Genomic DNA, 27,136 nt, shown 5'->3' on the forward strand with positions numbered 1-27,136 from the left:
TCCCTACTTTGAGACGCGCTTTCTTTTGGTCACGTGATATCGTCCGAGCCATTCCACGCCTTGATTAGGGGCCATTAGGCACTCGCCAACTTTTTGCTCGCCAGCTTCAAGCTTGGAAGCCCTGTGTTATCACTAGGCTAACGTATCGCAAGAAAAAATGGCAGAAGAGAAGTCGCCCATAACTCAACAAATTCAAAGCGGCACCAGTCGGGGGAGTGGATCTCCGCTGGTCAGTGTAGACCTCCGAGAAGTGGAAGACTGCGTCATTTACGACCGCCACGGAACGTGCATCCCGTTCAAAAGTTTGTTCCAAGACAGGAAGTCGATCATCATCTTTGTGCGGGTAAGTTCTAGAGAGAAACATTTCAATTAAATTGATCTGTGGCGGTTTAAATTCATGTTTCAAATTAGCACACAGATATTTGAGACTTTCTGCAGAGGTGTCTCAAGTTGCTTGTGCATAGGCGTAAACAAAGTGCTGAACTTACTGTGAATAAAGTAAGAATTATGACAAAGATGAGAATTCTGACTTTTTCACTTTCTGACTTTAAATCTGAATAATTCAAAGAAGGATTTGTGCCACTTTTATTTATTTTTCTATTTTTTTCTTTTTTGTGTTAACCTATCTCGCTAAACAATATTTTTTATTTGTATTTTTACATTTATTTCGAACTTAACCCTGTTGCACTTTGAAACCCTTGCGTTTGAAGACTAACGTATTGTACTCATTTAAATTTTGGTATTTTATAGTGATCCCTCGTTATTCGCGGTTAATGGGGACCACAACCCGCCGCGATAAGTGAAAAACCGCGAAGAAGCGCACCCCCACCAGTTTTTTTCTTTTTTTTCTGCGTGTTCAAAGGATTTATTAAGATTTAGCATTGAAAAGAGATACATGTTTTTTTCACTTATTTTATAAAACTATAATTTAGAAGAAGAAAATATATATACAGTGATACCTCAGCTCACAAACGCTTAAGCTCACGAACTTTTCGCCTCAAGAACATTAAATTCGCGAGCATATAGTCTCTGCTGACGAACTAGTTTTCGGCGGACGAACCAATTCACGTGGTCGAAAAGCGCCACGAGAAGCTGACGCACGCTCACGGCGTCCCAGTTCGTCCCCTCACTTTCGTTGAGTGCAGACGTGGTTTGTGTTTGATAGACTTTTTGGACCATATTGAGTGTACTTTTGCTATTATGGGACCGAAAAAGAGTTACCTACAGTCCTTATGGAAGGTGACTCGTGTTACCAATTCGCCCTCGACTGGTAATTGGCGGTGCTTTCAGCTTCCCACCGTAGTGAGAAGTGGACCGGCGAGTCACGTTGGCTCGTTGTCGTCGGTTGTCTTCGGTTCGCCCGATTTCCTCTCCAGAAAGGTGGCGGCGTGCATACAAACACCCAGAGGCGTCGGACGGCTTTTTGTGGGCACTTTTATTAACAACCAAAAGCATGTGGGGGGCACAGCAGTGGAGTCTACGCTAACTGCGCACTTTGCCGGTAACACTCTCCTTCCAAACAGTAACTCCCTCCCTCCCTCCTCCTCCCACTCCATTCCATCAAGCCATCAATTACCATCACAAAGGTAAATAAAACGACTTTATTATACAGTACAGATTATTTCTTTAATTATAATACAATAGCACATTTATTATACATAAAATAAGGTATATTTTTGTGTAGTTTTAAGGCTTATTTAGTAGAAAATTATGTTTTATGGGGACCTGGGAACGGATTATTCTCATTTTAATGGTTTCTTATGGGAAATAAATGTTCGGAAGACGAACTTTTCGCCTTACACACACTTTCTGGGAACCAATTATGTTCGTGAGCTGAGGTATCACTGTATATATATATATATATATATATATATATATATATATATATATATATATATATATATATATATATATATATATATATATATATATATATATATATATATATATAAACATATGGTGGAAAACACAGACAAGCCTGAAAAAGCAGTTTCTGCTCTTGCACCCCTCTATAAAATAAACTGCTCCATTTTAAGCCAAAAGAACTGTTGTGTTTGATAGAACAATATGTCTATACAGTGTGGCAAATACTTATTTAGTCAACCACTAATTGTGCAAGTTCTCCCACTTGAAAATATTAGAGGCCTGTAATTGTCAACATGGGTAAACCTCAACCATGAGAGACAGAATGTGGAGGGGAAAAAAAACAGAAAATCACATTGTTTGATTTTTAAATAATTTATTTGCAAATCATGGTGGAAAATAAGTATTTGGTCTATACCAAAAGTTCATCTCAATAATTTGTTAGGTACCCTTTGTTGGCAATAACGGAGGCCAAACGTTTTCTTTAACTCTTCACAAGCTTTTCACACACTTTTGCTGGTATTTTGGCCCATTCCTCCATGCAGATCTCCTCTAGAGCAGTGATGTTTTGGGGCTGTCGTTGGGCAAAACGGACTGTTGCTGCCATAGCAGTTTCATGGCGCATAAAGCCCCCGAACTACTTTTAATTTGTCTGTTTTCTCTGGAGCGACTGATGTGTGTAATTGTTAACACATTATTATATAATTTCACATGTTATTTAGGATTTTTGGAATGACACTGATGGTTTGGTAAACTTGTTAGCATGTTCTTAATGCTATAGTTATCTGAATAACTCTTAATAGCTATGTTACGTTAATAGACCGGCCACGTTCACATTTCGTTGTTCATGCATCTTGTGACATTATCACACTGTACACTTATTCAGCATGCTGTTCTCTATTGTATTTTTATTTTAAATTCCTTTTCAAAATCACATGTTTGTTCTATGTGTTGGATGTTATCAAGTAAATTTCCCCCAAAAAAGCGACTTATACTCCTGTGCGACTTATAGTCCGAAAAATACGGTAATTAATATTATTATTTGAAATGCCTATCATTTATACATTAGAATCGTTAATTGATGTCTAATATTTAGTTTAAAAATAAAAACAACTTTAAAAAAAAAAAAATATTCACTCGCATATTTTAAACTTTTAAACAAATTACATTACAATGAAAAAAAATTGTGTTGGTAAATAGGTCACGGATATCTACCTCATAACTATCGCTTAATTGTTTTTGGGGTTTTTTGTTATTGTCGCATTTTCCCCGATATTTTAGATGATAAATAATCGATCCAAACAATTTTTTTTTCAAAACACATTTAAAAGGGTGAGATTTGAAAAAGAAAATCTCGACCACTCCTTGATGTCTTCGATTTCTGCATCGCGACCAGTGTTGTCTGATTACTTTCTTCAGTAACGAGTAATCTAACGCGTTCATTTTTTCAAGCCAGTAATCCGATTAAAGTTAGTTTCCCTAGTGCCTGTGCGTTACTATTTTGTTTTTGCCTCATAATGTACGTAGAATGAAGAATACTGTCGTCATGTACGAAAAGCATTTCTCATCGGAGGAAAAAAAAAAACGGGTCACGTGTATTACGGTGCTGTCTGAGGCTGAGCGCTGTCTGCCAAGGCGGTCAACATCATAGCATTCTGACGAGGCAGCGAGGCTAACAGTGAAAGGCAGGATATATACCGCAAATGGATGCCTTTGCTTACTGGAAATACAGCCATTACTTCACATTTTTGTCCAGTAAAGATGACAGAATATCTCCGTGCGTTGCAAACTTTACGCTGGCTGAAAATGACTTTTGGTCGCTAAATCAACAAAGAAGCACTTGGAATTACAGTACAACGCGACAAAACTCGAAACAGCCTACAGGTAACAAGACAGCCAGCATTTCTACAGTTTGTAACCAGCCTTTATGCATATTTTATTGTCAGTGTTTGTAACCATAGGCGGAGTTTTACTTTTGTGGGGCTGGTGGTAAAGCATGTTGATGACAAACAAAAGTCAAAAGTTTGGACACACCTAAACATTTTTAAGTTTTATATATTTTCACTACTTATTTTAAAGGGGAAGTTCAGAATTTTTGACATTAGGCTTTATCTTGGAGTTAGCGGGGGTTTATTTAGTCGTTGGAGTTGATTTGAACAAATTCCATCCAATTTGTCAGTTATTTGTTAGTTTCAGGGCTCCGGGGTGGCTAAGCTAGCGCGAGTAAATGATGGTTGAAATCAACTCCATCGACTAATTAAACCCCCGCTAACTCAAACATTAAGCCTTATGTGAAAAATTCAATTACATGTGATGACATTTTTTTGTTGTCATTTTTATGTTGAGGCAACAAAAGGAGAAAAATTGGTATAAAGTAACTGATGAGTTACTTTTAAAGTAACTTAGTTACTTTGATAATAAAGTCATCGGTAAAGTAACTAGATTACTTTTTGTAATCAGTAATTAAATTACTTTAATCTGTGACAACTAGAGCTGAAACGAATACTCGAGCAACTCGAGTAACTCGAGTGTGTGTGGAGGAAATATGTTCCGGTACACAAGGGCTGTCCTCAACGACAAATTTTCTCCTGATTAGTCAGCAGACTAGTTTTACGATTAGTCGACTAATCCAATAATTTTCTTTTTCTTTTTTTTTTCACTAATTTAGCCATGAAATTTTTGTTGACGCTTATTAACTCACAAAACCATTTTGGAACTCTTAAATTTTTTATTAAAGTACAAATAATCATGTAAATAACAATAATTCATCACAAAAACAATGAGGTTAAATGCTGATAGCATTTACTAGTGCAAAAGAATGGAAAGTAAACGGATTCAGAACTCTGACTTTGCCTTTCCAACATTATTCAAAACAATTCTTTAAAAGAATTCTAGCATTATTATTATTATAGTATACTACTATACAGTGGGGAGAACAAGTATTTGATACACATCAAATACTTGTTCTCCCCACTGTATATAATAGTATAATAATTGTAATAATTAGTTATTACTAGAGCTGAAACGAATACTCGAGCAACTCGAGTAACTCGAGTTTAAAAACTGATCCGAGTAATTTTATTCACCTCGAGTAATCGTTTATTTTGACAGCTCTAAGCATCACGTTTTGCTCGGACTACTTTTAATGCGGGACAACGCGCTGATGTCACGTGCGTAGAGGAAGAAGCAAAAAAAAAAAAAAAAAACAGCGCAGCCCACAGCCGCTACAAACGACGCCGATGTTGCTAAATACTAGCCCGCACGATGCTACGTTGATAGCTGGTAGCGTCTGATGAGTCTCATAGAGATCACATGTATGTTGAATTAGATGCAAAATGACAGACTCGGCCGCGTCTGGGCAGCGTTAGTAAACAGCCGCCATCTTAAAGCAGTAGAGCGCTAAGCGCTAATAAATAAAATTAACCTTACCTTCACTAGCTCACGTAACGTTAGCCCTGCGGAGGGCTAGGTTTCTATTAATTATCACCACTGTCGATGCGTGGCTAACGTATCTTACATACAGGCTTTAACATACCATAGCGTTGTGGAGTGATGAGGGTGTAAAATAAAAACTCAATAATGCTAACTATCAATTTTAGCTCAGTAGTCATTGCTGGATAAAACACCAAGTAGCACTGGTCCCTAATGTGCTCCAATACAGCCTGTATCATACATTTATTTTGAACACTGCAAAAACTCAAAATCATATCAGGATTTACAGTTTAGACTAACTTAAAACTTAACTAGAACTTAAAAATGGCTTGACACAAATAGAAATTCAAATGAAACACGTGGGAAAAAATCCTAACTTTTAAGTGATGTGTGTTATCAAGCGTAACGGCATTTTTAGTTTATATACTGTATATATACTGTATATTTTTTAATAATATCTAAAGGTTTTTTGAGCGAAAGCAGTGAATTAGTCTTTTTTTTTTTTTTTATTCTAGTTACATCTGAGATGCAATTGTTGGCTGTTTTCAACAATATACATCGAAAATAAAGACATTGATTGACTGAAAATGGTTCAAGATTAGATGAAATGTCTTGTTTTCTCTTGTATATTTATAATTGCTCTTCACCTAAAAATATATTTGTTTTATCCGATTACTCGATTAATCGATAGAATTTTCAGTCGATTACTCGATTACTAAAATATTCGATAGCTGCAGCCCTAGTGACAACACTGATCGCGACCCTTGTTATATTACTGTCTTTCACCCATAAAATCCCCAAAAAGTCCGGCTGTGGCCATTCACAGCTGTGTCTTGACACTCTGTGATAAATGCTACAAAGTTTTTGGATCGAAATAAGGTAAGTACGCGATAATATTTCGTTAAAATCATGGTTTCTATAATTATGCTCTCTCGTGCTCTCACCTCGACTAAGAGGTTCAGGGGGGTTTTAGGGTAATTTTTTTAAATGCCCTCCTGCTCAAAATTTTTCTTCCACTAAAAATAGAGATTTTAAGCTTTCCAATGATGTATTACACATGCGTATAGGACAAATTGAAATATGGCCAAATTGGGGGAAAGACCGGAACTTCAAACCACCTGAGAGTTTTCCGCCATATATATTTATATATATGTATATTTAATAATTGGTTTTTAAGCACTTCAAATGTAATAATTATGATATGTTTTAACCCTTGAGAGTCGAAGGACGCGCCGGCGCGTCCTCAGCGCACGTCGTCTTTGAAGCGCCCTCACGTTTTAAATACGTCACCCACATGCCGTTGGTTGGTCTCGTTTTAAAGTGCGGAAGTTGCGGTTTACTCTCGTTATTATCTGAAGTCAATCGACCAATTAAAACGTGAGATATTGTCATTTAAGTTTTATAGTTTTATTGACCTCTCAAAAAAACATTAAAACGCTGCATGGATCATTTGTTTGTGTCTATATTTCCATCATTTCTTGTCCTTTTTCAAAACGGAAGCTCCATGAAAAAACCACAAATCAAACGAACCCTTTCGAAGTCACAGTGGACGCACTAAATGCGTTTTTTAAATAAATATAACTGCCATGCAAGGTTCCACCGAACGAGAGGGAGGAGTGTTCTGAAGCAGCGAGGTGGCGAGCCGACGGCCGTTTGGATCGAACAGCGACTTTGTGTGACTTTGAGAATGAACGGAAAACTAAATTTAGCGCAAGCAATTGTGCTATTTGATCAACTTGAGGAAGAGGATGGTCCAAATTCGTCATCATCGTCTTCTTCGGAAGAGTCCTCGAGTGAAGATAGTGACGTATTTGAACACGTGGGTGACGCCATCGACGAGCAGAGATAAGCAAACTCACTTTTTTTTTTTTAGGCTGGAAAAAGTTTCTTTTGAAAGTTTCTTTTGATATTGCAAGACAAAGTTAATTTTGATGCAATATAAGTGTGTGTTTGTGTATATAATAATAAAATGTGCATATCAGATCAAAGTCGTACGTGAACTGTGTGTATCCAAGGCAGGAATTTATAATTGTGGTGATCTTCTTTCTATATGAAGATTAGGGATGTAGCACATATTCAGCTATGGTATTCTTTCTATTGTTATACATATAGATTTCCAATATTATTTATTGCTGTATATATTTTTATTTTATACTTTATTATTTTCATAAATACTGACTTTTTTTCATGTACATTTATAGTGACAATGAAAGTAAAGTGAAATGAAAATGGAAGGGTGGAAAGAGGACCAACACCCCATGGAAGTGTGGGCTGTGTGATGTCGCCCTGTTTCGAATTCCAGGACGAAACTGCTTTTCGGAGTGGCATGCCTGAAAAAAATTTAACTTGTTTATTGTAAATATTTTTGAAAATACTTTTTTTTCCCCCAATGTTATATATATATACATTTTTTCCCACAATCAGTCTTCTCAATTTGTGTATATAAATGTGTGTTCAAGAAGCTTGATTGTGTGTACATAGTTTTCATCAGGTGATGGGCCGCAATACCTAAACTCATAAAGAGATGGCCTCTAAACACTTTTTGTGTTAGATGGTATATATTTTTTCACTGTTCGGTCTGCTGTATATAACCTGTTTTGACTAGAGCATGTATAAAGGCAAAAAACGCCTATGCTATACCTGTTGTTTATGTTGAATTGTCAAATATAAGACTATTTATTCTAAATTTTTTTGGTTGAATGTTCATCCTAACATGTTGAATAAATATTACAAAGTTTCAAAACGGTTCGTTACGCATGTTTGGTTGTCAATTGGACATCAAAATTAAACATTTTGACAAAACGATTGTGGAATTTTTGGTCTTTTTGGGCCCAAAATGATGATTTATAATTGGTCAGTGACGGAAACAACAGTTTGGACATGAAGTTCAAGGTGTCACAAAAAAAGGGACCAAACCAGGCCATCGTAAACAATTCTTTCTTTGAAATATAAAGGCAACTTCAAAGGCATGCAAAATCAGACAAAATAGGCCCAGACCTTAAAGGGTTAAACATGTTACTGTCCCACCAAATTATTTTTAAACAAGAAATAAGTAGTAGGAAAATGGTTGGCTTTATGAAATGCTTCATAGTGAGTCTACACAAATCCTCTCAAGCTGCATCCTTACACACAATGGGCTGCCACAGCAACTGTTTAACACGATAAACGATGATTGACGCATGCAGCACTATTGAAGTCTGTGACTCTGGCAAGATAAAAAACAAACATCTGTCAACATTGTTAACTTTAATAAGCAACTCCAGTGACGTGCCTGACGAACAAAGAGCAGGGAGAGGGAGGGAGCGAAAGTGAGACTATGCGATCGGCTCGGGACAGCTCATCTGTATTTTTTTTTTTATTGAAAATAAAATCCATGATGGAATGGGGGTGCAAAGTTTGAAGCGTGAAGTAGCGAGGGATTACTGTATGCATATGCTGGGAGACTAAAATAAACACATGAACATTGTTCAAGTTAATATGTAGTTTGTCTACGTCTTTTCTGATTAAAACAACATACAATAGCTTTCCCATTTTTGTCATTATTGACCCCTGTATTCCTAATCACCTCATTTTACCTTACTTCTGTAAGATAAGTTTGTCAACGAAGTGGATATTAACCTTCTCCAAAATGTCCCTGCAGAATTTCTTATGTTACAGTTGCAAAGAGTATGTGGATGATCTGAGCAAAATACCCGAAGTGATTCTGAAGGTGAGTCCTGATTCTCAAAATCAGTGAGGCTGTGTTCAAACCGCAAGCTGAAGTGACCAAACTCCAATTTTTTTTTTCGCTTCTATCTGAATTCGAGTGACTTTCTTGATGTAGGAAATTTCAGAGTAGGGCTGTCCTAGAGCAGGGCGGTAAACCGAAAATTTACCGGCACCAAAATTCTTCACAATGACCGACGTAATTTTGACCATGACGGTAAATTCGGCAATTTAATAAAGCAAGAAAATATAGTCTTTTCATCCCGCTTTGACTTTGTGTTGTTCGGCAATGTTCATTCCCCTTTAAGAAAGCAGAAAGTGTGCTTACGTATCGAGTCACGTGGTTATCAGGAAGCCAAACAAATAAGAGCCCTGTGGCTAACGCTAGCGGCTAACGCTACAAGCAAACGTGATGGAGTGTGGCTTAAGGGAGGTTCGCCAAACTTTCACCCGACATTAAATAGACTCTTGGCGGAATCCAGACAGGCTTTCACCCGCTGTCCTCCCTTGTTCTCACGATTTCCAAAGAGGATGCTTTAATTGCTTTCTACTAGTAGCCAAGCCACAGGCTAACGCTAGCGGCTAACGCTACAAATAAACGTGATGGAGTCGGATAGCGGCTCTAACCTTGGCGAAACAGCTGAACTTAATGAGTGGATTGGGCACGGACTGCATCTAGCAATTAGTATGTCACGTTATTGTGTATCTCTGTCTATGTGTGATTTCTGATGGCTGTAGTGATAGTAAAGCATTCAGCATAAAGTACAATCCAACAGTGAAAACTTTAATATGACTGTTTAATGGCCCCAGCTATTTTTCTGTATGTGCGTAATTCTGTGTCATTAGATCAATGCAGCTTTAATGTGTGTGTGTCTGTGTGGGGGTTCATGTGTGCTTGCATGTTTTAAAAAACGCACTGGGAAAAAAAAACTGAAACCTTGAAGTAAACACTTGTGTTAAGTAAAGTTGCACCGATACCAGTATCGGCAGGGGGCGCCGATCCTGCCCGAATTGGTGGTATCGGTATCGACGAGTACCAACACTTAGGGCGCCGATACCATCTACTGGCATCACTTTAGCGCAAATGAACTGTCCTCCCCACGTGAGCCAACTTCCCAAATCTCGATGCATGACATCTGCATGTCTTTGACTCAAAATTACCAAACGAAAATAACACCTTTGTCTTCAACATTAAGGATATTCACTACTACGCATATCCGCGATATTACGCTGCTTTTCTAACATGGCATTCACAAATGATTAGCATGCTTAAGCTAACGCTTGCTATCGTCGCGCCGATGGGATCAGAAATGTTAAGACCGTGAGAGACTAAGCAAACTAAACTAACAAATTAAGAGCGCCGTACTTCAAACTCGTCCTGTTTATGAAAGTCGATTGTCATATTATGCTGGTGTTGTGCAGTAATGAGCAGAAGTGACTTCTGTGGCCAGAAAACACTCAACCGGCGCAGCGCGCACACTAGATATCATCAGATAGCAACCTAGATGTCATTTGTTAGATCCCATGCCAACTCCCTCATGCACACACTAGATATCATCAAATAGCAACCTAGATGTCCTATGTTAGATCCCATGCCATTAGCTGCGTGAGCCCAGAGCGACGCGTAGTCCATATACTACATTGATGAATTAGAAACCGCCATGACTGAATGGAAGTTAAGCAGGCCAAATCAATCCATACCAGTGACTATAGATAATGCTGCAAATACTGTTAATTCAGCACATGTTACAGATGGACTCGGACCACAACTAGGATGTTTTGCTTATATGGTAAATATAGCTGCTAAGAGAGCTGCAACAATCAACAGTGTGCCCCACTTTACAAAGAGTAAAGATTGTTCTCAGCACTTACAGTATATAAAAAATTTCTTCAGATCAGTAAGAAGTAAGCACATAAATATTATGCACTAAAATGCTTGTTTATATGATGGCACTGTTATTTTTGCTTGTTAGCAAATAAAAAAAATAATAATAACAATAACAGTTGTGTTTTCTGTTTCAGAGCATTAAATGTATTGAATCGTACCGAACCGTAACTTAACTGTATCGTTGCATCCCTTATATGTACATATATATATATATATATATATATATATATATATATATATATATGTATGTATGTATGTGTGTAATTTTTTTTTTTTTGCAAACAGAGTGGTATCGGAATGGTATCGGTATCGGCCGATACTGCACAGCCAGGTATCGGTATCGGGCCCAAAAAATGGTATCTGTGCAACACTAGGTTAAGTAAATATGTCACAGCAGCCATTAACAAAAAGTTGTCTTTTTGAAGTGTACTGTTCAAGCTGTAAGTCATTTGTATTACAATGACATGTTTGCACAGGCATATTGATTTTGACAATGTACATTGTTCAAGCCACACAAGCTGTTATAAATGTTCATACTTGAATTCTTATTGCTTACAATAAATTTTTGTATACTTAATGTTTAGACTGCATGTACGATTGTTAAACATATTAAATTGAAAGCTTTTAAATAAATCAACAAGAAACTATAAATCTGTATTTCATGCATTGATTCAGATTTTCAAATTATATAACAGTCCGCTTGGGCGTATTTATCGTCATTTATCGTTATCGAGGTAAATCTGCTCAATTTAGCGCGATACGTACTTAAGGCCATATCGCCCAGCCCTAGGCTGTCCCATACGATTTTTCTCCCGCTTAGTCTGCAAACTTTATTAACGATTAGTCGACTAGTCTACTAATTTTTTTATGAACTTTTTTCTTTTTTTAACTAATCTTGCAATTAAATTTTTTTTGACTATTATTAATTCACAAAACATTTTGGAACACTTAGATTCTTTCTTAAAGCACAAATAAACACATAAATAACAATAATAACGGTTGACGGGATGGTGTGCTCGTCGACGCATTTACATCATCAAAGACGTCGACTAGTCGGGACAGCTCTACTTCAGAGCCGATCCAGGCCCCTTTGGTGTGTAGTTTTAAATCCGATCTGGGCCACGTTTTTCAGAATGTGACTTCGGTTTGATTTCTAAACTCTCCCAAATCGGAATCAATGTAACAATCTGCAAAAGAAATGAGAGAGAGGATAACGGCAAGAAGGCAGATACGGAGGTGTGCAGTGGCGCGACAGCCAAGAAAGGCTACTCACCGTTAGGGGCTGGCTTGACCTTGTATGTCCAAATTTTTGAGACAGGTCAAGCTGCGGCCTGCAGTACTCTCCGTCCTGCTTTCAACAAGTAGTCAGATCAAGCTTCGTCATCCGCCTTCCGTGCCCCCCAACTCTAACCCCTTTTGCACGTCATCGGAGGCGGAAGGCACCAAAAATGGCCGTGGAAGGATATGTGGGGCATGGAAGGTGAATACTGCGGGCCGCAGCTGGACCTAACTGAAAAAATTCCAACACAAAAGTGTCTGTTAACCCTTCCATGCACAAACTATGATTTTTTTTTTTTTAAACCCTTATAAGGCACTCACTGAACTCATAACGACCCCAGACATCCAATCCATTTTGACTTATACTTTTTTTTAAAATTATATAAAAATACAGTAATAATAATTTGACGTATATCAATAATTGCTAATATATGTATATTTTATTTCTGTAGTTACTAAAAATAGCCACTTGCCCTTTAACATATATAAATAAATATAACATACATGAAGGTTAAGTGTTTGAATTACCATCTAGTGTCCCTGAACGTTTACAAAAATGTTGCAATATCATTTTGCTGTATTTATTTACAGAAATTTTGCACTAAATATGCTCATAGTCCAGGAGAAAAAAAACAATAGTTTTTGACAGATTGTCCGCGAAAGTGCAAAATATAAACATTGTTCATTTTTCCATTTAGTTTGCTTTTATCTTTAATACAGTGGTATGAAAACATTTGGGCACCCCTCACAATTTCTGTTATTTTTATATTTCACTCATTGTGTGTTTGGATCAGCAACATCACTTTATTATATCAAAACTAATGGACAGTGTAAAATTTCAGAACTGGAACGAGGTTTATCAGACTAAAAGAAAATGTGCAATATGCACTAAAACTAAATTATAGAGGTACACAAATTTGGGCACCCTTGTCATTTTGCACTGTTTAACTTGGAACCAAAATTGGCATATGAACTTATCAAGCCTTGAACCTCATTGAATGATGATGAACTGCATTTTATGGTGGCCGATTTCATGTTGAATTTCTCTTTGAATCTCCAGTATAGAGTGGCAAAATGGGGTCCTCAAAACAGCCTCAAATTTTAAAAACAGTTTTCATCATCATGGTTTAAGGGAACGCTACAAAACGGTACCTCTAACATTTGAGCTGTCAAGTTTCCACTGTGAGGCACTATGGAACAAAACGAGAAAATGTAAGACAACAAACACTATTCTTATCAAGCCCAGAAGTGTTGGCCGAGAAATGTCAGAGGATGCTAAGGTAAAGAAAGGATGGTATGGTCAAAGTCAAACCCTCGACTACCACCAAAGAATTACATAATTTTGCTACATATGATGTGACTGCACTGCATCATACAACAATTCAGCGCATGTTGCACAGGTAGAAGCTGTATAGAGTGATTCGTAAGAAGCCTTTTCTGCACACATGAAAGTCTTTTTTTGAGGTATGAAGAAGCACATTTGGATAATCCAGCTTTATTTGGGAAAAAGTAGGATTGATCAAAATTTATTTAGTGATAAGAATTTTATGCATTCTGATGAAAGAACACTGCATTTCAAAAAAAATATTTGCTACCCACAGTAAAGTTGAGTAACGGATCCATCATGCTGTGGGACCGTGTACAGTGTAGCCAGTCCTGCTTTGGGGAATCTTGTTGAAAATGAGTGTTGCATGGATTCCACTCAAAAATTAATATATTCTAGAATAATGTTCAACAGTCAGTCACAACGTTCAAGTTGCGCCAGGGCTTGATATTCAAACAATGCCACAACCCACAACATTGCTCAATATGTACTCTGGTAAGGCCTGAATATCCTTGAAATTTTGTTGGATGATCTGGAGTGGGATGTCCATGCTTTGCAAACATCAAACTTAAATGGAGATGTTTTTAAGAAGAGTGGTCCAAAATACCTCAAAACAGAAACTCATTGGAAGTCATGAGAAACGTTTAGTAGTCGTCTCTTGATGTGTCCAAATTATTTCACTTTTATGATTTTGTTTTGATATTGTTGCACATTTTCCGCTCGCCCAAAAAACTTGGTTTCACTTCTGAAATTATTTATTAAGTATTTTCGCGCTGTAAAGCGCATCGGAGTATAAGGCGCAACTTCAAATAATGGATTTTTAAAAGCTATTTTCATCTACAGTATGGGGCGCACCGCCTTATAATGCGTAGTGGTAGTAGTGGTGGTTTGGGTTGCGCTATACATCCACTATTGAAACTGCGCTAAAGGGAATGAGTAACCAATATTGATCCTTATATAAGGCGCATCAGATTATAAGGCACACTGTCGGCTTTTGAGAAAGTTGAAGGTTTTTAGGTGTGTCTTATATTGCGGAAAATACAATACTCTGTCCATCAGTGTGGGGTTTTTTTTTCTATTTAAATAAAAATGAAGTTCTGTATCCAAACACCCAATGATTTATAAAAGAAAACAATGCAAATCAGCAGGAATGCCCCACGTTAGTTGTATCATAGACTATCGTAGATTGATTTCCTGGCCCATCTATCGATAGTTGTTGTATTGCTTTAAGGCCTCTTACGATCTACTTAAGCTGTTGTTCACACAACATAATTAAATATGTACATAAAAATGTATTTATTTATTTTTTTTACATTTGGGGATGCTGCGAACTACCCACAGTAGCATCGTGATTGACGTAATGGGCATCCCTGCTTCTAGGGATGGGAATCTTTGGGTACTGAAAGGATACGATACAATGTGCGATACAAGGCTCGCAATAAGAATATTTAACGATATACATATAACAAGCATCGATAAATGTGTCAAACTATGACATAATTTTTCAAATGGTTTATTCCTCTGGCTTTAAAATGGTGGCTCTTAGCCCAGCTCAGCTTCCAGTCAGTCATAGGAAAAGAAGTTTGTGGTGGCTATAATTATATAAGACAAATTGTAAAATAAGGAAATATAATTTGAGTTATAAGAAAATTGAAATGTTTTTTTTTGTTTGTTTGTTTGTTTCAGGGTGCCGGCGTTAGTCTTGTTGTCATTGGTCAATCTGCTCATCATCACATACAGGTAAGCACTATTTGTTATTGCTATCAAAGTACTGTGCTAATGTAGAATCCAGCCTTTCTGCTCATTGACGGGATACGCTCATGAGATCTACGTTGACCCCAAGAGGATCATTTACCAAAAGCTTGGGATGAAACGTGAAGCGAAGTTTACAGACTCAGGTAAACAAAAACAGAAGACACACTAAAGGGCTGTTTACACGGTGACGCTCCGAGAATACGACAAATTTCATGTTTGCATTTACATGGTTCCCTCTCCATTCAAACGATGTCGCTATTCAACGTGAAAACGATGTAGTATTCATGCCCAGGCCCTAGAGGGCAGTGCAGTTTTACAGGTGACAGCCAATCATGCACTTCTTTGACAACAACCTCCTCAGCCCGGAAGGCATTATACAAGATATATGGATATAAGACACTCAAAGCAATGAGATCCATTTATCTTTTTGTTGGCTTTTTTTCTTTTTTTTTTTTTTTTTTTTGCTTCCAAAGGCACAAAAACGCAAACATGAAATAGGTATATTTAAATTAAAAATATTATAAAAACAGTAAATTAAAGCCAAGGTTACACCATATTTGCTATTTTGAATGTTTACGAGCAGCGACTGCGCATGCCCAATGTGACGTGTGCAAGTGCTGACGTCATCGGAGCGATAGCGTTCAATTCTTATGGTTGCAGAGAATTTCCCGCAATCGAATCGTTCTACTTTGGAGGCCAGAATCAAAAGTTTGCGTCTTCGCCTGCCATTTTTGCCGTAACCATGTAAAGGCGAGGCCATTCCGCAACACAATCGTTGCGTTTTGGTGTCACAGCGTCACCATGTAAATGTCACCTTTAGTGTATTTATGATACTGTGAATGATGGTCCTTTTTTTGTTTAGCCCAGCCCAGTCCTCATGTGAAGTCTGGTGTATTTATGGGTCAAATGAAGAGTTTATGGAGAGCCATAACGAGTCCTGTATTCGACTTCCAGGGGGATATTTATCAGCAAGGTGGTGCCATCATTGCAGGACCAGGTCAGATTTTCTATTTACAAATGGTCTTCTATTACTGTAGCTCAGTGGTTCACATGTTTTTTAAACAAAGTGCATTTAGTTCCCTTTTAATGAATGCTGACAAATAGTTAAGTTTACCCTTTAAAGGGTAGCACGGATAGAAAGACATGTAGTCCTTAAAAGATAAATGTTAGTACGAGTTGTAATAATTTGATATTAAAACCCCTCTTAATGTTTTCGTTTTAATAAAATTTGGGAAAATTATTTTAACTAGTGGGCCGCTATTGTTGTTGACATAGCAGGGTGGTGACGTCACATGGGTACGCTGCCAGACTTCCACAGTGTCACTCTTTAACTGCATAAACATGTCATCGGTTCTGCCCTTCCAATTTGAACCTGAGTGGAACATTAATGAGAAGGACAGCAAAAGCAAAATGAACAGGAGAGACTGAATGAGACGAGTAGCGTTCATGTGTCAAGCTCGCTAGTGACAGCACTCTCCTGCTCATGTCGAAAACTCTTTGCAGATCTTCACGGTTAACTATTGTGTGATCCAACTTATTCCATTATTATTATGGAGATAGTTAGCATCCAGAGCTGTCGTGTGCTTTACATATGATTAGGGCATAGTGAAACACAGCAGGTTATTTTTTTGCGGATACCCCGTACATCACAGCACACGAAAACGTTGATGTAGTTTGCCTCTACTGAGACGTCTAATGGTATCTTATGACATCTTACCTTATTTTTGTCACGTAAAAGCATTGTCCAAATCGATCATCATCCTGACAGTGTTCTCAGATTTATCAGACTTATCAGATGTTGCTCACAAAGCTTGCTTCCCCATAAATAAGCGACACAGAAAACGAATAAAATGTATTAAACTTAGTTTGATTGCTGGTCATGCATATAATTTTCGACCCAACAGATTATAATGTCGAATTATTTTGCACATTGAGATCTAGGGTGATGTGGTGTAAGGCAGAGAGAAAGGCAAGTGGACACGGGCGTTCAGATTCGTAGCTCGGCACAGCTTCAGCAACTCCTCCTTCACAACATACAATTGAACATAAGTTGCAAACAGTGGAAAAAACAACAAAAATAATATCTCTCAAAAAATGTTCACAAAAAGAAAAGTGCTTCAATCTGTATTAATGAAGCCCCATTCTCACACAGTTAAACAACAATGCAAAGAGAACTGGCATTAATAAATTCACAATCAAAATAGATATGCAACATACATACACATAAAACTTACTCAGACTTTGGCCAAACTCCTTTTAAACATTTTAGCAACTCGTTTAGCTCAACAAATACACTGGATTGCACTGATTTAGACAGAACATACAAACTATGATGCTTGAAGATACTATCAGGTATCTTGCCGTCACACATAAGACACAATGGACCTGCACCAGGGAATAAAAATGAAAACTACAGCGTCAGTCAAGGGAAAAATTGCACTCATCAGCTTGACCTGTAATTTAAAACTCGCTATTGACACCTTGTGGCGTATTTAAATCACTACCTTACATAGTTTAAGAGTGAAACTGTGGAAGTACGGTCAGCGTGGCCATGTAATGTCACCGCCCTGCGACGTCAAAAACCATGGTGAGCTACTAGTTAATATTTTCGTTTAAAATTTTACAAATTATATTAAAACAAAAACATTAAGAGGGGTTTTAATATCAAATTATTATAACTCGTACTAACATTTATCTTTTAAGAACTACATTTCTTTCTCTCCGTGGTTCCCTTTACAACAGTACTTACAGGTTACATACAAATGCATTGAACTTAAAAATTGACTTGAGTAGTAATCTTTTGCACTTTGAAAATCACTGCTGCAGCTCGCTCATGTTCAAAGTTCCAAATCTTTGCAGGCCCTCAAGTCCATTTCTTACATTTTGATGCAAATCATCTTGACCACATGCCTATCAACTGGCTGCTGCAGCTCGCCGGAATTGAAGTCACTTTAAACTTCAGCAAACAAGCAAAGGTTATCCATGTGTAGCCTGCCGGCACGCCCAAAGTGGCACCTTTTGCATCTACTTTGCACCTACATTGTTGCGTAAATCTGCTGTTTACAGTGTTATTTATTTTTGTTTACAGTGTACTTACTGTAAGTGTACTTACTGTAATTATGCCCTTTTCAGCCGGCAGAACAGTTAAACAAACGCAATGTGTTCGCTCACTTCAGAAGCTGCCTGCATGTAGACGTTCCTGCATCACAGTCAACCCCCCCCAGTCCTGCCCCTTAAAAGCACATATCTAACACAGTCACTACAACAGATTATATATATTTTCTATCCATGTTAAAATGGCTTTTTGTGTTGAAGTGCCATCTAAAGTTGTATAATAAATATTTTTCTAACAATTGTAATGCATTGTCAGCGTATTTATTTAGTCTGTTTGAATTATTCACCTGGAGCCGATGGGTCTGAAACACATCCCCAATGACAGGGGTCTGCAACCCAAAATGTTGAAAGAACCATATTGGATAGAAAAAAACCAATTATATCTGGAGCCACAAAAAATATTATATAAGCCTTATAAAGAAGGCAACACATTCACATTCTGTATGTATTTATATTACCGTAGCTATATTAGCATACTATTAAAATGACTAAGTTGGTTACAAATACATAATGAGACATCATGATTAAATGTTTATTTTCCCTGCAGTGCATCCTATAGAGAATGATGCAGAACGTGACCACTCTGTTGTACGATGCCGCATCAAGTTTAACTCATTACAATATTGAGAAAGTTTGTGTCATGTTTGTCCTACACAGTGGCGGACTCGGCAATTTTGGGGCCTAAGGCCAACATATCCAGGGGCCCTCTTCATGGGTCAGGGGTTAAAAAGTGAGAAGGGTGTGGAGGAAATATGTTCCGGTACACAAGGGCTGTCCTCAACGACAAATTTTCTCCTGATTAGTCAGCAGACTAGTTTTACGATTAGTCGACTAATCCAATAATTTTCTTTTTTTTTTTTTTCACTAATTTAGCCGTGAAATTTTTGTTGACGCTTATTAATTCACAAAACCATTTTGGAACTCTTAAATGTTTTATTAAAGTACAAATAATCATGTCAATAATAATTCATCACAAAAACAATGAGGTTAAATGCTGATAGCATTTACTAGTGCAAAAGAATGGAAAGTAAACGGATTCAGAACTCTGACTTTGCCTTTCCAACATTATTCAAAACAATTCTTTAAAAGAATTCTAGCATTATTATTATTATAGTATACTACTATACAGTGGGGAGAACAAGTATTTGATACACATCAAATACTTGTTCTCCCCACTGTATATAATAGTATAATAATTGTAATAATTAGTTATTACTAGAGCTGAAACGAATACTCGAGTAACTCGAGTTTAAAAACTGATCCGAGTAATTTTATTCACCTCGAGTAATCGTTTATTTTGACAGCTCTAAGCATCACGTTTCGCTCGGACTACTTTTAATGCGGGACAACGCGCCGACGTCACGTGCGTAGAGGAAGAAGCAATAAAAAAATATAAAAAACATTTCCGCAGCCGACAGCCGCTCCAAACTACGCCGACGTTGCTAAAAACTAGCCCGCGTGATGTTAAGTTGGTAGCAGGTAGCATCTGAGGAGTCTCATAGAGATCACATGTATGTTGAACTAGATGCAATATGATAGACTCGGCCGCGTCTGGGCAGCGGTAATAAACAGCGGCCATCTTAAAGCAGTAGAGCGCTAAGCGCTAATAAAGAGCGCTAAGCGCTAAGAAAATAAGATTAACGTTACTGTCTGAGTCACTAGCTCACGCAACGTTAGCCCTGCGGAGGGCTAGGTTTCTATTAATTATGACCACTTTCGATGCGTGGCTAACGTGTCTTACATACAGGCTTTAACATAGCTTTGTGGAGTGATAAGAGTGTAAAATAAAAACTCAATAATGCTAACTATCAATTTACTTAGTAGTCATTGCTGGATAAAACACCAAGTAGCACTGGTCCCTAATGTGCTCCAATACAGCCTGTATCATACATTTATCTTGAACACTGCAAAAACACAAAATCCTATCAGGACTTACAGTTTAGAGTCTCGTAAAACTTAATTAAAACTTAAAAATGGCTTGACACAAATAGAAATTCAATTGAAACAGGTGGGGAAAAAATCCTAACTTTTAAGTGATGTGTGTTATCAAGCGTAATGGCATTTTTAGGTATAAATATACAGTGGTACCGCTACATACGATCGCTTCGACACACGAACTTTTCGACATCCGATGTAAAATTTGACTCGCCATTTGTTTCTACATCCGACGACATGCTCGAAATACGACGACAATGGCAGCACCGCAGACGAATGCACGGCGGATTTTCTTGTGTGACAAATCAACACTGGTTTCAGAAAAGGTTGGTACAGGTAGTGAAACAAGGAAAAAGTTGACGCTTACCTTCTAAATGAAGATGCAAATGACAGAAAAATATGAGCGTAGGGTGGGCATCCGTGAAATGGCTCAAAAATACATCTCCACGGTCCTCCTCCGACCATCGTCCGCCAGTCCTTATAAATTAAGCTGACAATTCCTTTTGTGGTAACATCTCCAGAGAAATCGCCAACTTCGCCACGTTTTTATCATTTATTTCACAACTTATTCAAAACAAAAACACCTTCTGTCTGCCGCAACTGAGGTGTTCTCAAGAAAACATTCAAAGTGAAAGTGAAACTCAAGCTCACCGGTCTGTCTCTGGCACGTGAGCCCCGCGGTGCGTTCTGGGTCAGCAAAAAACGTCCGCCACATTAGAACCCGATTCGTTACATTAATACAGGAATTATTATTATTATTATTCCGATTTTGATTTATAATTTATTTGTTTTGCTATGTGTAATTGCCATTTGTAATAGTACCAGCAGTATTTTTTAAGGATTTCGTGAAGGTTTTTGGGCTGTGGAACGAATTAATGGAATTATAATGTATTCCTATGGGAAAATCCTGCTCGACATACGACCATTTCGACTTACAAACAAGGTCCTGGAACGGATTAACTTCGTATGTAGAGGTACCACTGTATATATATATATATTTTAATAAGATCTAAAGGTTTTTTGAGTGAAAGCAGTGAATTTGTCTTTTTTTTTAATTCTAGTTACATCTGAGATGCAATTGTTGGCTGTTTTCAACAATATACATCGAAAATAAAGACATTGATTGACTGAAAATGGTTCAAGATTAGATGAAATGTCTTGTTTTCTCATGTATATTTATAATTGCTCTTCACCTAAAAATATATTTGTTTTATCCGATTACTCGATTAATCGATAGAATTTTCAGTCGATTACTCGATTACTAAAATATTCGATAGCTGCAGCCCTAGTTATTGCCAATCATATTTGTCATAAAGAGTGTCATTTGAAAGCTATTCTTAGTGTAGAATCTGTATTCTGTAGGAATTACTCAACATTTTATAATATTAATTCTGAAATATGTGGGATTAACTCCAGAAATTGTTGTTTATTTGACGAATTTATTTGTGGCGTGAAAAACGCGGGCGAGCTAATTGAAGCTAACGAACAGCTAAGTGGAGCTTCGCGGCCTGTTCTCAACTTCTCCCTCACTGCACTTTGGCTCTCATGGAGAGCACGTTCGCTCATTTGTTTTAAATAAACTAAAGTTGCACCGATACCATTATCGGCAGGGGGCGCCGATTCGGCCCGAATTGGTGGTATCGGTATCGACGAGTACCAACATTTAGGGCGCCGATACCATCTCCTGGCATCACTTGAACGCAAATGTACTGTCCTCCCCACGTGGGCTAACTTCCCAAATCCCGTTGCATGACATCTGTCTTTTTCTCGGAATTACCCAATGAAATTAACTCCTTCGTCTTCAATTTTAAGGATGTAACTACAACGCATTTCCGCGATGTTACGCTGCTCATCTAACATGGCATTCACAAACTATTAGCATGCGTAAGCTGCTAACAGCGCCGATGGGATCAGAAAGCTTAAAACCGTGAGAGACTAAGCAAACTCGTGGTTTCATGATGAACAATGAGTGGCAAATTAAGAGCGCCGTACTTCAAACTCGTCCTGTTTATGAAAGTCGATTGTTATGTGTTGTGCAGTAATGAGCAGAAGTGACTTCTGTGGCCAGAAAACACTCAAGCGGCGCAGCGCGCACACTAGATATCATCAAATAGCAACCTAGATGTCCTATGTTAGATCCCATGCCAACTCTCGCGCGCACACACTAGATATCATCAAATAGCAACCTTGATGTGCTACATTAGATCCCATGCCATTACCTGCATGAGCCCAGAGCGACGCGTAGTCCATATACTACATTGATGAATTAGAAACCGCCATGACTGAATGGAAGTTAAGCAGGCCAAATCAATCCATACCAGTTACTATAGATAATGCTGCAAATACTCTTAATTCAGTACATGTTACAGATGGACTCGCACCACAAATAGGATGTTTTGCTTATATGGAAAATATAGCTGCTAAGAGAGCTGCAGCAATCAACAGTGTGCCCCACTTTACAAAGAGTAAAGATTGTTCTCAGCACTTATATACAAAATTTCTTCAGATCAGTAAGAAGTAAGCACATAATTATATGCACTAAAATGCTTGTTTATATGATGTTATTTTTGCTTGTTAGCAAACAATAATAATACAACTGTTATTATTATTTTCTGTTTCAGAGCATTAAATGTATTGAATTGTATCGAAAATCGTACCGAACCATGACTTAACTGTGTCGTTGCATCCCTTATACGTATATATATATATATATATATATATATATATATATATATATATGTTTGTTTGGTTTTTTGGTTTTTTTTTTTTTTTTTTTTTTTTTTTTTCCTAACAGAGTGGTATCGGAATGGTATCGGTATCAGCCGATACTGCACAGCCAGGTATCGGTATCGGGCCCAAACAATGGTATCGGTGCAACACTAAAATAAATGCGAACCAACGCGCAAAGTAGCAAGTGAGCTGTAAAAATATTGAGCTTAGTGGCATGAAAAACGCAGGAGAGCTAAGTGAAGCTAACGAACAGCTAAACGATGCTAAACGGAGCTAAGCGGAGCTAAACGGCGCTAAATGAAGCTAAGCGACTGATACTCAGTCCGTCGTCGTGGAACAGTCCATTGTAGTGCATGTGTGTGCGGGAGAGATAATTTAAATGCAGCATTCAAATGGCTTTCTTTTTTGTTTTATTTGTTTGTTTGGTATGGTGACATAATTATACATGACGAATTGTTGGGGGTGCTGCTAGGCTCCGGTGGCCCAAGCCCTTGTTCCGCTCGTTGGGGCAAGGGCAGCTGGTTGGGGGCCCCCTACTGGTTGGGGGCCAAAGGCGATCGCCAACTTCGCCTATGGTCCTACAGAACCATATTAAAACAAATATATACGAGGGGCATTCAGAAAGTAATGCACTCAAGTGCATTGCTCATACAGGATTTTAGCAATCTTGTTTATATTTGGCACAAACATGATAGGACACACCTTTTTGTGATATATGTGTTTTACTTATTTTCAGATTTTTAAAGCTTAAACTAGCTTCTAAAATGACCGCCCCTCTTGAAGCTCATCAGAAACAAAGAGCTGTAATCGAATTCCTTGTTGCAGAGGGAGAAACCCCTCTGAGGATTCACAACCGGCTGGAAAATGTCTACAAGGATGATACCATAGACTATAGTACTGTAAAAAGATGGGTACAGCTATTGAAAAACAGTACTGAAGACCATGACGAGGTGGGTAAAGCCAGCATAGCCAATAAGCCCCGTAGTGGTCGCCCATCCACCTCTGACGAGCTTCAAGAGGGGCAGCCATTTTGTAAGCTAGTTTAAGCTTAAAAAATCAGAAAATAAGAAAAACACATAAAACAATCGCAAAAAGGTGTGTCCTATCATGTTTGTGCCAAGTACAAAAAAAATTGGTGAAATCCTGTACGAGCAATGAGCTTGAGTGCATTACTTTTTGAATGCCCCTTGTATTTCCCTCCATCTTTTTCCATTTTCAAATATCTTTGAAAAAGATCCAGGGAGCCACGAGGGCTGTGCTAAAGAGCCGCGAGTTGCTGACCACCGCCCTTTGAAAAAGGAGGTTCAACTGTATACTGCAAAAGACTGTCCACCAATGGATGTTATTTTAGGATTAATATAGCACATTGGGTACTGTCGAAGCACTACATTTCAAGGTGCCAAGGTATATTGCGTATTGTTTGTTCAAATATTGTATTTGCCATAATTTTCGGATTATAAATTGTTACTTTCTCCCCCATATTGAAACATGCAGCTGATAGTCCAGTCTGTTTTATACTCTATGAGGAATCAGCAACCTGCGTCTCCGAAGCCACATGCTGCTCTTAGGACCCGCTGATGAGGCTCGGTTTTAAATTAAATTAATAAATATTTTGGCGCTTGTGAGACTTAATAAATAAGTTTAACTTCCCTTTAGTCGGCAGATCAAGTCAGTCTCATTGTTTGGTGGTTTGTTAACAGAACACTCACATAGGTCATGATTTCATCAACACAAATCTTTGTGCCTGTGAATGGCGCAAAGATTTGTAGGTACACCTTTGAGTAGCAGCCGCGACTACATATTTGGTGAATTCAGTTGTATTAGTGCTCTGTGAATAAATGTAAATGTGAGTACCGCATTTTCAGCACTATAAGGCGCACCCAAAACCCTTCAATTTTCTCGAAATTTGATAGTGCCTTATATGTGGATCAATATTAGTTAATCATGGCATGATGTCCCCTTTAACGCAGTTTCATCTAGTGAATGCATAATGCAACCCCAACAACTACTACTCCTGCCCCTTATAATGGAGCGCACCATACATACTGTTTTAAAATAGGCCATTCATTGAAGGTGCACCTTAAAGTGCGGAAAATACTGTAGTTATTTTGCTTGCTAAAAGCTAAAACTCCTTTGATAAGTAAAATATGCACCACAGAATATACACACACACACATACACAGCGGGCCAAAGGTATTGGCACCCCTGCAATTCTGTCAGATAATGCTCAATTTCTCTCAGAAAATGATTGCAATTACAAATGCTTTGGTAGTAATATGTTTATTTATTTTGCTTGCAATGAAAAAACACAAAAGAGAATGGAAAAAAAATTAAATCATTATCATTTTACACAAAACTCCAAAAATGGGCTGGACAAAAGTATTGGCACCCTCAGCCAATACTTGGTAGCACAACCTTTACACAAAATAACTGCGAACAACCACTTCTGGTATCCATCAATGAGTTTCTAACAATGCTTTGCTGGAGTTTTAGACCATTCTTCCTTGGCCTACTGCTCCAGGTCTCTGAAATTCAAAGGGTGCCTCCTCCAAACTGCCATTTTCAGATCTCTCCACAGGTGCTCTATGGGGTTCAGGTCTGGACTCATTGCTGGCCACTTTAGAAGTCTCCAGTGCTTTTTCTCAAACCGTTTTCTAGTGCTTTTTGAAGTGTGTTTTGGGTCATTGTCCTGCTGGAAAACTCAACCTCTGAGGGAGACCCAGCTTTCCCACATTGGGCCCTACATATGCTGCAAAATTTGTTGGTAGTCTTTATACTTCATAATGCCATGCACACGGTCAAGCAGTCCAGTGCCAGAGGCAGCAAAGCAACCCCAAAACATGAAGGAACCTCCGCCACGTTTGACTGTGTTGACAGTGTTCTTTTCTTTGAAGGCCTTGTTTTTTCCCCTGTAACATCTACTGTATGTTGATGCCTTTTCCCAAAAAGCTCTACTTTTGTCTCATCTGACCAGAGAACATTCTTCCAAAACGTTTTAGGCTTTCTCAGATAAGTTTTGGCAAACTCCAGCCGGGCTTTTTTATGTCTCTGGGTCAGAAGAGTCTTCCTGGGTATTATACCATAGAGTCCCTTTTCATTCAGACGCCGATGGATAGTATGAGTTGACACTGTTGTACTCTCGGACTGCAGGACAGCTTGAACTTGTTTGGATGTTAGTCGAGGTTCTTTATCCACCATTTGCACAATCTTTAATTGAAATCCTTTGTCAATTTTTCTTTTCCCTCCAAATCTAGGCCACAGTGCCATGGGCTTTACACTTATTGATGACACTGCACACAGTAGACACAGGAACATTCAGGTCTTTGGAGATGGACTTGTAGCCTTGAGATTGCCCATGCTTCTTTACAATTTTGCTTCTCAATTCCTCAGACAGTGCTTTGGTCTTCTTCCTTTTCTCCATGCTCAATGGGGTACACACAAGGACACAGGACAGAGGTTGAGTCGACTTTAATCCATTTTAACTGCCTGCAAGTGTGATTTAGTTATTGCCACCACCTCTTATGTGCCAGAGGTAAGTAACAGGTGCTGTTAATTGCACAAATTAGAGAAACATCACATGATTTTTCAAAGGGTGCCAATACTTTTGTCCGGGCCATTTTGGGAGTTTTGTGTAAAATGATAATGATTAATTTTTTTCCCCATTCTCTTTTGTGTTTTTTCATTGCAAGCAAAATAAATGAAGATATTACTACCAAAGCATTTGTAATCGCAATCGTTTTCTGGGAGAAATTGAGCATTATCTGACAGAATTGCAGGGGTGCCAAACTTTTGGCCAGTAGTGTATATGTACATAGTCGAGCTGATGCGAACATTTCACATGTCAACATATTCGTGCGGCTCCCATTGTCGTTTTATCCGTGGAAATTGGAATTTCTTGAAATGGTTTGTGGGTCATGTTACCAACACTTGTAGTATACCAAATGGTAATACTTAGTGTTATTAACGCCGCACCAGCCATGAACTTCACTCCACGTCACTACTCACGGCTATGCAATATTTGAATTAGGCTAACAATATTCTGCATGGAGTGGATATAGCACGGCAGATGACGTCACCGTCCATGCATGGTCATTAAAATAGGGCTGTTTTTA

General features: G+C 38.1%; 1 protein-coding gene across 4 annotated transcripts; it reads left to right on the forward strand.

Moving 5' to 3' along the window:
• Positions 1-30: 30 nt before the first annotated feature.
• Positions 31-18,586, forward strand: prxl2c (peroxiredoxin like 2C). Of its 4 annotated transcripts, none has more exons than XM_057831663.1 (7): positions 31-343; positions 8,936-9,004; positions 15,177-15,230; positions 15,283-15,388; positions 16,108-16,242; positions 18,105-18,220; positions 18,378-18,586. In XM_057831663.1, the coding sequence occupies exons 1-7, from the start codon at positions 158-160 to the stop codon at positions 18,480-18,482; spliced, it is 771 nt and encodes a 256-aa protein (XP_057687646.1). In that variant the 5' UTR covers positions 31-157; the 3' UTR covers positions 18,483-18,586. The 4 variants fall into 4 exon arrangements, 3 of the variants coding, with proteins under 3 accessions (XP_057687646.1, XP_057687647.1, XP_057687648.1); XR_009062724.1 differs by having other exon boundaries at positions 32-343; positions 18,105-18,287; positions 18,378-18,507; XM_057831664.1 differs by lacking the exon at positions 8,936-9,004 and having other exon boundaries at positions 32-343.
• The last annotated feature ends 8,550 nt before the right edge of the window (positions 18,587-27,136 follow it).

This window comes from Corythoichthys intestinalis, chromosome 3 (genome assembly GCF_030265065.1).
Source record: "Corythoichthys intestinalis isolate RoL2023-P3 chromosome 3, ASM3026506v1, whole genome shotgun sequence".
Classification (NCBI taxonomy): Eukaryota; Metazoa; Chordata; class Actinopteri; order Syngnathiformes; family Syngnathidae; genus Corythoichthys; species Corythoichthys intestinalis.